General features: G+C 42.5%; 2 protein-coding genes across 2 annotated transcripts in view; both read right to left on the reverse strand.

The window, feature by feature from the left end:
* Positions 1–1,044: 1,044 nt before the first annotated feature.
* On the reverse strand, positions 1,045–5,201 carry spry1 (sprouty homolog 1, antagonist of FGF signaling (Drosophila)). Its single transcript, XM_085136076.1, has 2 exons — positions 4,585–5,201; positions 1,045–3,077 (listed from the first exon to the last, which is right to left on the reverse strand). Exon 2 carries the CDS (start codon positions 3,025–3,027, stop codon positions 1,945–1,947), a length of 1,083 nt encoding a protein of 360 aa, XP_084992202.1. The 5' UTR covers positions 3,028–3,077; positions 4,585–5,201; the 3' UTR covers positions 1,045–1,944.
* Positions 5,202–6,370: 1,169 nt separating this feature from the next.
* The window catches only part of afg2a (AAA ATPase AFG2A), a 114,492-nt gene continuing 106,215 nt past the window's right edge, over positions 6,371–14,647 (reverse strand). Inside the window, exon 17 of the mRNA XM_085136026.1 lies at positions 6,371–7,644. Within this exon, the coding sequence (XP_084992152.1) occupies positions 7,465–7,644 (180 nt within the window). The 3' untranslated portion in view covers positions 6,371–7,464. The remainder of the gene's footprint in view (positions 7,645–14,647) is intronic.

The raw sequence follows: 14,647 nt of genomic DNA on the forward strand, positions 1-14,647 counted from the left end.
CGTTTTAAATAATCCAAAGATCCGAGGCCTGCTGCAAACAGCAACCAAGGCCACTGCGATCACTTGTGGCTGATAATAGACACGGTTGTGTTGTTTTGTCGCCAGCGCTGCAGCTCTCCAAATTTAAACTGCTGTATATTTTTTCCTTTGTCCAAGAGAATTTCCTGTTCACCTTTTGTGTTTCCCCAGCTGCTGGTATTTGTGGCTGACCAACCAACTCTCAAAGTGATGATCTCATCCCTTGGGGGCCCGGAGGTGGAGAAGTGCGCGGGTGTCAGTGGTGGGGGTGGAGGGGTTCAGTGGACTTCCCACGTGATAAATTCACTGACAAAAAGAGCTGGCCAAATGGGGGACTGCGGGTCACAGTGGGGGCTGGATTGGCCCCTGTCATTGCCTTTAGTGCAGGAACCATGCCATAAAAGCCCAGCATTGATAGCCCCGGTTTATTATCTTTGAACAGGTGGCCCCGGCTACTCGTAATGACCGCTCTCATATCTGATGGCACACACTCTTGGGTTTGCAGCGCAGATACCATTTGGGAGTTTGGGAACATCCCGATCTGGCTGCGTTAAAGCCCAGGGAATAAACTACAGTACATAGTTTTGTGGTGACTTGTTGGCGGGTGAGACGAGAGGGGGGTTTAGAGGGAGAGCTACTTCCTGTGAGCATAACTCACTCTGAAAACGTGGAGACTCTGTTGATGCTAGCAGCTTCGGGGCTAATCATGTCAATGACCTGTATTGTTTAGCTTTCAAGGTTACCGAGGAGAATCGCAGCAAAGAAGCCCTCCAAGAATGTAAACAGTCACATTTTGAGCTACAAGCTGTTTCTACTTGTAGCTTTAAAAAAAAAAAACAGGAATTCCACACCCAGCGTGAACACACACACGCACACATGCATACACACATGGAACAGTGATTTGCTGTTCACCACCGAACTCCCAACTTAAGAAACAGACTCACATTCCCTTAAAAATCAGCCAGCGGCCATCCATCAGACTTAGTTACTGCTTCTCAGCAGGGCAATCAAGACACCAGACAGTGCTATTTTTTCATTAATTAATATATTTTCTGCGTTAAAGTTAACATAGTTTTCTTTTGTGCCACCCTTTAATTTTTCAGTAAGTATTTGATATTTTGTTATATTCAGACATGAGTAAATTTAAGACTGTCTCTTGCAATAAATATCATAAAATAATAGAGCTTCACATAATAAATATTTTTTTAACAAAAAAAATGTTTAACAGACATTTTTTTTTCTTTTAAAAAATAGCCAGAATTCCTCTTATGGATTTTTGAACATACAATTTACACAAGATAAAAGGAAAACAAAAAAACATCGGAGAATATGCCACAGAATGTGTATGAAAGGTTCAGATGGGTGGAAGGAGAGAAACATATCCAAGTGGAGAATACTATGAGATGGATGTGCTTTCGTTAATGCAAAATGAGCATAGAAACCACGGTTTTAGTGTGGCAGCAACCAATAAACTCAAACATACCTGCTTGCTATGAATACCAGGTAACAGCTACATAATTGCCCTATAGTAGATCGTCCTTCACAGATTTGGTGAGAGGCAGATCCCACCGGGCACACAGACCCGGAGGAAAGTGCCTACCTAAAACGGAAGAAAAACTTTTTCATATATATATAAAAAAATAGTGTTAATGAGGAGCTGAGGATAGACATAGAAACAGTTAAGGCAAACACTGGTCTGTAAAAACATGGTCCTGATCCAGAGAAAATAAAACTAAAAATAATCGAGTGGTTTTCGTTACTCCTTTGCTTAGCTCCTTAGGGTTCTGCAGCGAGGAGGGGAGGTGGATGGGAGGTGCTCAGAATGTCTGATAAACATTAATTTGTGACTATCATTATCATTGTCATCATAAGATCCGTTTCTAGAGTCTCCTGTGCACGGGCAATCACTGAGACCTTGGGAAGCGATCAGGAAGGCTTTTCCTGGGTCTGTGGGGCCCAGCTCTCCAGTTTACAATACACAGTGTTGGAGTTCTTGCAGCGACAGCCAGGTCTCTTAACCCGGTCATAGCAACCCTGGCATGCCTTCAGACACCCCTTGACAGGTGGGTAGCATAGCAGACAGGGGAAGAGTACCGACATTAATCCCATGCACAGGAAGCGAGAGCAGCAGTGGGAACGTGACAGTGAACAGGGGTGGTCAGCACATGAATCCCCCTCATCGTCATTGGAGCAGTGGTAGAAGATGCCCTTAACGAGGCACATACACGTGCCGTGCTCCAGTGCACTCTCAGCAGAGCAGAGGCACTGGCCGTTACACGCCAGACATGAAGGCAGGCTCCTGGGTGCCGTGCAGTCGGTGCACTTGCACTTCCCACAGCGCTCGCAGATGAACTGGTGCCCAGCAGCAGCCACCACCTCGTTGCCAGAGCCAGAAAAGTCTGATTTCCCTTTGCCCTGGGGCTTGAGTGGAGCCTCTAGTGGAGGCTGGTAAAATTGAGGTCCCTGCTGGGGCTGTAAAAGGGCCTTGGGCTTCGGCTGAGTCCGAACAGGCCGATCCACTCGGTGGTGATGCTGTAAGCTAATGCCAGGTCTGGTGGGGGGTGAGCGTGCCAAGAGTCCCTGCTCAGAGGAGGCACTGCTGTTGCTCCCTGAGCTGGCGGCGCTTCCTGTGCTAGTAGAGCGGCTGAGCCCTGGTGCCCGAGGCCCACCATACTGCTGTCCCCCAACCAACACACTGCCCCCAGCATGATGGTGGTGACCTGATGGCCGGTGCTCATAATTGTTGTTCACATTGACGAGGATGACCTCGTGAGTCCTCTCCTGCTTTTCATGGGGTCTGGAGACCATCCGGGGTGCAGGGGGCCTCCGAACCACTGAGGGTCCCTCGGTGTACTCGTTGCTAGAGCGGATGGCCTTGATTTGTTCCAGAGAGAAAATGCCGGCATGCTGGAACTCCCGCTCGTAATCCGACCTCTGCCGACTCTCTAGGGAAGGCTGCTGGATCACCACTAATGAACCGCCAGGGCCATGTTGACTTTGGAGCTCCATCTGGGGGAATCACCACTTCCGACATTCACCGTGGACATGCATCGGAAAACCTGCCAGAGGGAGGGGGGGAAGAGACAAGGAAGAGGCAGGAGATATGATCAGAAACAGTCAAGCAAAAAATAAAAATCCTTGTTCTAGGAAACACAGTCCTGATGGAAGAGGGGTTAACACAATCCCAAGTGTTTTTGGATTCAGAAATAATACTAATAAAAATCTAATACTAATATATCATTACAATCATTCTTGACCCATACCATAGCAGTTATTGCACAGCTATAACATAAGATGCTGAACAGTGATTATAAATTAATGACAAATAAGTAATCTGTGCAGGCTAGTTTAATATTTGCAGGTGTCTTTATAGTTAATCCAGACCAACTGTTTTCACCCTGTCAACATGACAATATGTCACTTTTGATCCCGTTAAGTGAGGCAACCCGGGAAAAAGTTGACTATTAACAAGACTTTTTGTACCTTCCTCCCCAACAGGCACACATCTAAACTTCAGCAGGCCCTACAAATACTTCCCCTGCTCATTTACATTTGTATGACTAGTTAACATTTAAATGCACCGCGGCGACGAAACGAGGACACGATCCAAGGGAACTAAATGAGCTGCCTCACTTAGTATTCTATTACTACATCAAAAAGGATTTCAGGGAAACGGGGACAAAAGTAGAGCTCGAAAACTAAGGTCAGATCAAGTTCCGACAAAATATAGACGGCAGTTAAAAAACGCTCGAAAGTCGTCAGATTAAAACCTTATTTCAGTGCCGAGAAGCCCCCAATTTTTGAAGTATATATATATATATATATATATCGTATTTGTATTTATAGGAATACGATTAGGAATTTGAACTTGAGTCTTTGGGGATGTTATTAAGCACAGCCGACCTGCAGGAGGCCGAAACTTACAGTTTACAAAAACATAAAGCCTAGGTGTCCCGTGAAGGGCTCCTTAAAACTATTGACGATTAAAGAAAAAATAAAAACTACTACAATCAAAGCAGAAATATCGATTTTGCGGCTTTGCACATAAACAAACTCACGTTTCAACTATATTAAAAAATATTTTTCTACACATTTAATAGTCTATGCGTCAAATGGCGCACTTTAAATAGGATCATATGCACAGAACGCGCTCACATGAGAAGGCGTTGTTTGCAGTAATAAAAACAGGATCTTATAAAAACCACAGAGCCGGAGATCAAGAGACATTACAGGACGCGTCCGAATAGACGGGCAAAACTTATGAATGAAAACAACCGCCATGGGGGAGGGGTGTTTGTTACAGCACAGCCACGGAACAACACTGGCGTGGAAATCCATCAACTTCACCAAGTAGTCGCGATCAGTTCAACCCACAGCGGATTCTTTATTTCATGGCGAACACATGGAAAATAAGACGAAAAGTCTTTGCGCACAGCAAAACATTTGGACTTCATTGCTGCAGCGGCGCTTTCTAGGTAGCTACGTGCCCTACTATCGGGCAACAAATGCCCTAAAACCAAAGCAAAATGCGCAAAATAAGCGTAAAATCACTAAGAAGATGCATACCTATATGCAAGCATCCATAGCGTCGAATCCATCAACCAAATAATCTACCAAAACTCCATCCAAACGGAAGGGGCAATGTCCAGCTGTAGATTATGAGGTCTAATGCATAACATTCAGTCTGTTAATCCAAGTGCGAATGTATCCCTTTGCGTTATTCCCTTTTTATTTATTTTTTTCGGTTAAGTCGTACTGAAAAGTTCAGCGTGTGTTACGCGTGCATCTGTCCCAAGATAAAGTAAATCCACGGCGGAGCTCTGATGAAGAAGGCTGAGAGGGAAAAAATAAATAAATAAACACGCGCGAGCTTATATCCAAAAGTTTCTCCTCCTCGCGTATCTGCTGAGAATTGTATTTGAGTTCTGGCTGTTAGTTATTGTTGCGGGAAATCTGCGCTCTTGTGCAAAAGCGTCGTTATGTTGCAGACAGCGGTGCGCTCTCTTCTGCTCTGCGGGCCTGTTCAGCACTGATGAATGGGGGCTCAGGGCTTAGTGTTTGCTCGACAATCCAACTCCCATTGGCCAGCCACTCCGCTGAAAAAGGATACATCGCATCCGTTCCTGATTCATTGGGCAGATGTGGAAGGCCGGGCGATAGAGATGTGTGCACTGGTTAAGGTGGAACGGCTTTTTAAAAACGCAAACGTTGACTCAACGAGGGGGTTAGGGGAAGAAAAAAAATACTAGTTTCCGTTCTTGTGGGTTATGATTAATGGTGTGAATGAGGGTGATGTGACTAATAGTGACGTATTAAACGCCGTATTTATTTATAACACTGCTGAGTTGTCATTATTAAGACCATACACACGCATCAAAAGCAGGAAAGAAAATCACTTTACGTAGATTCAGAATTTCTGATTTATTTATTTATTTTTTGCCCATGTTTCAAAAATGTGCACCCAAATACCACAATGGTCCTTATAAGCTGAAAAATAAACCGCATATTGTTTCAAAAGGGGCATTTGATATATTTGTACTGGGCACAAAAAAATATTTTTATAGGATTTTAGAGGAAAATATGAGTAAGATTAACGACAACAACATCAAAGTTAATTATTATAGGGTTTGGATGAGAAATATAAGTTTAATAAATATGGTTATATTAGGTTAAAGCTTGCACATGTCAAGGAACCTGATACGACTAGAGAAAAGTTTGTTATAGAAATAAGAAAAAATCATATATTGAGTAAAAATAGCTCCCAAACTGCAGTTTCATCGTGTCTGTGCTCTGTAGCTACCTGTTTACTGCTGTGAAATAGGGATCCATACACATCTAACTCATTAGTCTCTGTGAATTAAATACAGACTCGAGCCCAACTAGTTTCTTCCCACACAGCTGTGTCATTGTACAGACAACTCACAGAGGAAGCATCAACAGGATGTCCTCTGTCCTCTGTGGAATGTTCCCATTACGCACTAACTCGTGTCATCAGAGGAAACACAACGTGTGGCAATGAATGTTCAGTTTGTACGATTCTCTGATATGAAATCACTATCAGAGGAGTTCTGTGTTGATTTCTGTTTGTGCAGCGGTGGGGTGGGGATTTGCGGGGCAGTGTGCGCTGTAGCTTCAGACCACCTTAAGAAAAAAGCTGCCCTGCAGCCAGGGGGGAAAGGCTCCCCTCCTCACTCCTGCCACCCCCCTCTTCTCTGTTCCTGACTGTCTGGTTTGATTGGTGTCGCGGATGCGCTACATCCGGATCCATGAGAAAAGGAAGTTCAATACAAAGTCAATTTATCCTATTCAAATGGAAAAATCAATAGATGAATGACCCCCAGTGCCATTTCGGGTCAGCAAATGTTTAAAAAAGAATCGAACAAAAAGACCTGCGGAGTGTAAAAGTGACTCCGCGGTGCAATAATAACTTAGAGGTTGTTTTTTTTTCAGGCCCGATGTAAAAATGTAGCTTCTTGATGATAAAGAAAGCCCTGGTAGACCGACAGATGGCCGTCTGGATCCCTGCTCTCAGTGGTCTGAAGTGCGGACGGAAATCTCACGATTACAGCAATTAGTTGATTTTCCATGGGTAGTTGTGATGAATATACCAGCCCCGGCTGTTTTTTCTCCCCGTGGATGCGGAGCAGCGGTTCACCAAACTCGGGGTTTAGGAACCATCAGGGGTCCTTGTCTAATGCTGCTATTTAATTCCATAGATGTCCATGTGCCTATGGAATATTCTGATTAGAGGGCTCACACTGCCCACCAACTATATAATCAGTTAGACAACGTTTTTACCAATTTAGATTTTATTGCAGCTTTACCCAACATGTCCTGAAAACGCAGAAAAACCTGCGATTTGACTGGTGGAGTTATTCAAAATCCAGAAGAGCCACAACTCATAAATTACACAAAGTGGCCCTGGAAACATGTAGGACGGACAGATTTATAGGTGAATGTTAAGCTACAACAAACCAGAGCATAGGAGGTATTTAAATCCAATCAGATCTATAAGACTGCACTGCTTTAACGTGATTTGGGACGTGTTAGTTTACGGGTTTTCTCAGCACGCTGATACTGCTGTAAATTCACGGCTGGACGTCTTTAACAGTGCAAACTACCACACTGGCTCACCACTGTTATATGGGATTAAAACAAGGCAACCAAAGACAATAAGTGGATCGACGACAGTATGAATACATCATCATTTTTATTTGATCAAACATGACAGCACACCATATCCTTCAAAGCCAAAAAATAAAGCAATAGTGTCAACGCTGCAATAAAAACAGTCTTATTTTAAAGTCAGCGATTTACAACTGATGAGATTCTTTGGCCTAACGTTGTGGTTTGAAAACATTTAACACTGTGTAATGAAGCAGACTGGTACAGTTAACACATATACACAAGAAAATCCTAATTTTGACTTTTTCCATAGCTGTGTGGTCAGAAGAAACACAGGCCACTGTGTTGCTGCTGATAGCTGATATACGACTGGATGACAGAGTCAGGGATTCGGGGCTTCACAGTGTTCAGGGCACTTTCAAAGTGTCTGGCTTCGATGTGCCGAGCTTTGATGTCCTCTTGCAGGGCCAGGAGGGCAGCCTCTCTACATACTGCAGTTATCTGGGACAGGAAACAGACACAGTCAGGAAACAGACACAGTTACAGTCAGCAGTCAGGCAAAGCACTCCATCCACTGAGCACTACTGAATAATATGAGGGGGCACATTTAGATGCTGATCGATGTCATGATAGACTAGTCATGTAGGTTGACGTGCTTCAGTAACAGAGCAGTAATTTAGTAAGAAAATCACACCTCATATCTTTTATGTCATATAACAGAAGAATCTGAGAGAGTGTTTAAGAAGAGTTTGAACAAAAACAAGATGAACACACTGTTTTTTGTTTCAAGTTTAGAGTTAATTTGCAACACAACAATGAACCATGGTGAGTTAATTTCATAAAATGTGCTTCACTGCAGTTCCCTGGTGTAGTTTTCCTTCTCAGTGCTTGTCCAACTTTTCTGATCTGCCATGTCTAAAATATAAATGCAGGCATTCTCCTGCAGCCTTGTTGCTACAGTACTGATGGAATTATGCAATGGCATGGAGGAGCGCTGCAGTCAGCGCAGGTGACCTTTGAGAGAGATTCTGCACACGCCAGAGGAGTGACTCACTTCCGAATTGGTGGCGATGGCTGATGAAGGCCAGACACCTTTCCCAGCAGTGCCAGCCTCCTCCCTTTTGTAGAAGCATAGCTTTGTTCTCAGCCAGTGTGGCTTACACAACTCCCTCCAACTAGAAAAGCCTCGCAGGAAACTATTGCTGTACAACCACCGATAAGGTCTGGTGGGAGGTTAGTGGGACAGGTAGTCATGTGATCCTGGAGAGCTGTCTAATAATGAATGGTAAAACAAGGCATGTGTCCAGGGAAGAGACTGGCCACCCCCCCTACAATTACAGTACGATGCATGCTGGGTGGTATGCACGTTGATTTTCTTTTTTTGTTTTTTAAACAATGTGCATTACTCAAAAATGGATAAAGGCATCGACTGACAGAGAAAATGCACTTACATGTAAGGATAAGGATACATTAAATCAGCTGATATCATCATGATGTATTTAGGACATCATCCTAGTAAGGTAGGCTTCAATATTTAGCAGAAAATACATTTTGAAACACGTTTTTCAAAATGACAGTCATGGCGTTTTGCAAGGCCAGAGAGTAAAATGAGGGGAGATAGCTGTCTGAATGTGCTCTGGCCCTGCTAGCATGCATGGCTCAGGACAGGTGCTTTGCAGATGTCAGGATGTGAGGCCCATTTCCCCCCTCATTCTGTTTCAACCCAATGAGCAACATGATTTAGGTAGAGTAAACACACGGGGCTGGGTTAATTTTGTATGAGGGCTTCCCATCATTCAAGTCGTTTAGGCCTGTCAGTAATAATGATGCAAAACAATGAGGCCATGTATCCCAATTGCATGTTTACAAACGCACAGCGGCTGAGCGAGCGAGCAGGGGAGAGGGCAAAAGAGAGAGTGTGAGAAGATGCCACATGTTGAACAATGTGATTTAGTATTGTTTCCAAGCAACATCCATAAACAGGAACAGACAAACGTGGCTGGACAATCAAACTGTAATTTCTTATTTACAGTGAAACTTGACTTTAAGGACATGTTAGCTTTCCTCTTCCTCAATCGCACGATTCAATGCTTAATAATTATTTGCTTGTTTACTTCCATAACACTCCTTAGGTTGATTAGGAAAAAAAAAGAAGAAGAAGAAGAAGGGGGGGGAGGAAATATCGCTCCTCTGAAGTACACAACCGATACATGCGCACACACACAGGCCCCTTACATTCATACTGGCTGGGTTTATGAGCTGTTCTGTGAAGGCGATCAACAAGCCAGTGTTTCCTGCTGTGTGTTTGCCTGTACAGGCCTTGAAAAAAAATTAAAGCCACAAAGGCAAACAGGGTGAGCGAAAGAGCCAGTTTGTTTGTAAACGTGAAGGCATTTCCAGGCCGGAGCCAAAAGTCCTGCGCCGACTCCCCTCCAGGACTACCTTGATACCCCTAAACACCCCCAAAAAGCAACCTACCACCCCCTAAAGATGGGCCCCCTGCGCTACTGAGAGGGAAAAGAGGAGGGAGGCGAAATCTGCAAATGCACAGAAATGAGATGTGCGTAGGGGGGTTGGTGGCGAAGAGTGCTGACTTGTGGCAGGCCAAATAAATTATAGATCTCTCTTTTTTAATGTTATTGCAATGCAGACTTTATTTTTCATTCCCTTCATAAATAATGTCAGCAATCACTTAAATATATGGAAAGGACTAAGCTGATGCATTGCAGTGGCTGCTCTCTGGTGATGTCTTCATGGTGGTGGCGTGTCGCCAGTCATAAAGGCAAAGCAAGCGAGAAAAAAAAAAGTAATCATCAAGGACCTCTCAGTTTGAAGACGCGGTAAAACTTGCTGACTCAAAATGACCCAAAAAGTCTGAGTCAAAGAGGTTTGATGACGAAGCAAAAACTGTGTAAAGTAAGAATTTGTACAGTAAGGTCCTTCATCTGCCTGCTGGGTTCAGGTTAAAGGCAGCAGAAAAGTGTACTGTAACAAAGACCACAGTAGACAGTATCCATCTATATTCATGTATTCATACATGAATTATTGGCAATTGAAGAAGAATCAACTCAGGACATTCGCCAAAGTTGGCCTGTTTTTCAGATCTGGCAATTTAGGACAGGAACCAGCAACTCTTGAGCTACAAGTGGCTCTTTTTCCTCATTCTTTATTGGCTCCCTCTGAGTTTGCCAAAAACTGATCACGAATACAAAAATGAACAACGGTTATTTTTAAAGATTTGCTCGCTTTCAGCAGCAAGGCTTGATAAGTGGCTTGACTCTAGTCAGAATTAAAGTGAAACTTTATTATCAAAGTAAGCTACTTTCAGTTGGTTTCATTTGCACTGCCAAAGACAGTCAGAATGTATTAAATGTAACAAAAACAGAGCAATAATGCAATAAAAATAACCAGTTAAATATCAAATACTCACATAGCCCACTGCAGAACAGTCACATCGGGTAAAAGATTTTAAATCACACATATTAATAATGTTGATAGACTAATCTATACTTTATAGTCACATTCATTAGCAGCTCCCTACAGATTTCCTGGAGCACAAATTACTCAAAAATGACTTTTCTGGTGGTAAACATTTCCGGAATTTTCCAGAGAATTACTTTCACTGTTCTTGCAAGAGGCTAATCTGGTATCACATGAACTTACTATGTAGGTGCCTGCAGGGTAGGGTAATAGGGTCGAGTGTTTAACATCTGAGCAAAATATGCTGTCCATTTGTATTCTTACATCCAGCCCCACCAACCAGGATCAAGGAAAGTACCAGACACATTTCCTACGTGAAAGCCGTTTTGAAACCAAGCTTTATGAATCTGTTCAAGAGTGTTAGGCTGTTATGCACAAACAAGAGGAAATTAAATTTGCACAAAACGGAGTAAGGATGAAAGAACATGGAAAAATGGACAATAAAAATAAAATGTATAATTGAAGGTGGACACGTTAGACTTTAACCAAGCTGGAAAACCTATGCTTGAAATCCCATCTGTATCCGCGTCGCCACCATCAAAAATGTCCCGAATCCTTAAAACAGTCATTCCGCCTTAATAAAATGTCAGCTGTGCCTCTTTGACTGTAGAGCTTTAACACGGGTCGCTGGAAAAGTGATAGTCAATTGGAGCTCCTGCCACATCCTTGTTTCCACATATTCCTCTAATGACAAGTTTCCTCTTGTGGTTCTAAGACCTCTTTAAAAACCCAAAGGTCACATGCTTCAACCTACATTTATTTCTCAACACTACAATGTATGCAAGGACTGATAGTAGGTTTACTGAAAAGACGAGAGAATTTATCGGGATTTCTCAGAACTACTGTAAATTGCATGGCAAATTCAATGATGAGAGTAGCGAGACAGAGAGGGTCAGGCTCCCATAATGACATGCTTTGTGGAGGCTGGCAGGCACATTTACTTCCACAGGCCTGTTGGTCATCTGATGCTGACAGGAAAAGTAATTTAGAGCTTCTTTTGATCTTTAATTGAACATTTACTTCTTCAAAGAAAGAAAGAAAGTCAAAATGTGATTCTCGGTCAAAAACACTAAAAGTTTGATTTAATGTGGAACGTGAAAAATGTTCAAAACTTACACTCAGAAATTTATTACAAACATCATCTTAGAGGGGGGCACATATCTGCAGACTGGAAAAATTATTCTTGAAAGAGCAGAAATAAACACATAGTTTGTTTTTCTTACTAAAAGTTCAAAAATGACATATTGCACTTAAAAATGTAAGAAAGATGAACTATTGTCCACAGTACTGAAAGGTGGCCTATAATGCTCATTTCTAGCTCTCTCTATATTTTTTCATTTTTGGTCTCTAGTAGAATTATTTTTCATTATTCATGTTGGCCATGGTGAATATGAGGATCCATGACTAACTATAAGCACAACAGTTCTACTTTACATATACAAATAGAAAAAAGTGGGAGTAAGTACATTTGCAAGACAACTTATGTGAAACCACCCACTCTCCTTCGCTAATGATTCAGATTTTTCTTATAGCTGTGAGAGCTTTGTGGCTGATAGAAAATGAAAAGCCTATTTATTAGTTATTCATTTACATCTTTTATACATGTTTCTTTATTATTAGTTAATATCTTTATTTTTCAAAATAGAGAGTATAGGAAAAAATTACTACAGGAAGAAATTGTAATAAATTTTGATTCAGTCTTGCGTTGTGACAGATAAAGCCAGAGGATTTTAGCCAGTGAAGCCATCTTAATGGGGTTACCAAATGAGGATGGGCACTTCCAGGGCTTACTTTTGCTCAAGGCTGCTAGCCGCCTCTGGCCTCCTTGTGCGCTCAGTCATCAGGGTACCACAACATGAAACCCTGGATACAACAGCAGCCTTTATGCCCCACTGGTCACTGTACTGCACCTCCATTCCTAGCCACAACTACACCCTATATCATGCCGTTTCAGTGCACACTTTTATTGTATGTTGAGTGATATACTACGGCACATCCAGCACTGTACGTGAGGTCTTGTTGTCCTTGTAAGACAACGCAAAACTTTATTGAGTTGCGAGAGGAAATTAAGCCGTTATAGCGGCAAATGGTAACAAGATACAGCAAAGAATAACAGAGTATAAATAAGAACACGGCAAAGCTCAGGTTAAACAAACACACCCGACACTTTTTAGCACTAGAACATGGCAGGAAACGCATATAAGTGGAATAAAAAAGTTATTTGAATATCAACATTTCCATGGAGATGGAAAACAGTAAGCGTAATAATCAAAGCATACTGTGGTCATGGAATAACTGGAAGTGAGACAGCACACAGATGGACGATACCGAAAAATTGAAGCGGTAAAATAAAGTTAAAGCTTACACTGTTTAGACACTGTGGAAAAAGTGACTGCATGTCTATTGACACCTACGTGTCTAAGGAGCGCTATGAGCAGTGTATGGTGACTACACTGTACAGGTGCAATGTAAAGAAGAATACAAACCTCGTACAAAAAGATGTAAATTTGAATCTGAATGCTTAACATTCGAGTATGCACACACCACAAATGCACTGTACACATACACATCCAAACATGCAAACGCCTACAAAACCACCAAAGCACACTGTGACATATATTCTACACGTACACAGCCAAAAAAAAAAAAAATCGGTAGTTTTCTTTGCAGTATTTCCCTGGTGGGGGTAAGAGGGGGGCGCGTGCCATGAGACAACCTGTTCAGCACGACAAAAATAAACCCTTCTCGAGGTGGAGGAGAGGGGGAAAAAAAAGCTTGTGACTGCTGGCAGCACATACCGGCGTTCTCAGGTCAAATCTGTCTGGTGTACTTTTCGCTTCCTACTTCAACAAAAGCGCTCAGTGAGTGTATCAGACGGCCTTAATGAAGGGCTTGTTAGCCGGGCTACCGGCAGCAGATCCACTAGACCCGGAGTGTGTGTTTACTATCAATCGCCTTGTGTCTACAGCGGGCTACATCCAGTCCTCCCCCCCCCTCCTCGCTCCTGCCTCACCCGCCCGCCCTCCCTCACACACAAACGGCCACATTTACAGGAGCGAGCCCCGACAACTCCCCCTCCACCCCGCCTGCCACAAAACCTCTCCTCCATCACTCCACAAGTCCTGCACACATACACTGCAGTGCAGAGAGGTGCGGGCACACACCCTCTCTGAACACATTGCACTTTCCTGCACTGTGCAGGCATGTGAGCACACATATGCAACACACAGATAAGGTTTATGAAGTCAATATCGAAAAACCTACCCCCCAAAAAAGAAAAGCTACGCATGCGTCCTCACATGCATGTTTAGACAGAAATGCATGTGCACATACACATACATGTATCCAGTACCTATACATATAGGTATTAACTTCATGCAAAGACCTACATTCTTGGTTACATAGTGTTTCGTAGAGCAAACATTTGCATGTTTGCTTAACAAACTGTTAAACGCTCATTTAACCTTCAGAAGTTGCAGCTAGAAGAAGCAGCTTATGCTTTTATCTTCATGACTTACTTATGAGTCATAAGTAAAACAACAATGCACAACATGCCAAAAGTGCAAATTCTTAATAATCAATCCCATCGATAGGTTTGACTAATATTAGGACTGATGCAGAGCTGTCATATCTGATCAACATTTTATTTTATTTTTCTAAGTGAATGCAAACAAATAGGGGGCAGTGATTATAATTAATGTATCTTTAGTTTTCTGCATGAATCAATTGCTCAATAAGATATCAGAAAAATAACGGCATTTGTTCATAAAAATTTCCCATGTTGATGTTTTTAGGCCCAAGTTGACATCCTGCGATATCAGTGTTGACTGCAGATTTTTGTGCTGTAACACAAGACAAAGGGAGTGGGGAGTAACTTACCTTGAAATTTTACCCAATCTATAATTAAATATGAACAAAAAAGGAAGAAAAAAAACGTATAACTGGAGTTTAACTGAACTCATAAAACTTTGTTGACTCAGGAAGAAAACTAAATTAAACTTAGGCCCAAAGTGAGCTCTTATTC

Source organism: Neolamprologus multifasciatus, chromosome 2, assembly GCF_963576455.1.
Source record: "Neolamprologus multifasciatus chromosome 2, fNeoMul1.2, whole genome shotgun sequence".
Classification (NCBI taxonomy): domain Eukaryota; kingdom Metazoa; phylum Chordata; class Actinopteri; order Cichliformes; family Cichlidae; genus Neolamprologus; species Neolamprologus multifasciatus.

What these genes read in the sequence shown, in the direction of transcription:
- spry1 (XM_085136076.1), bottom strand. Translation starts at nt 3,027, where the DNA reads ATGGAGCTCCAAAGTCAACATGGCCCTGGCGGTTCATTAGTGGTGATC.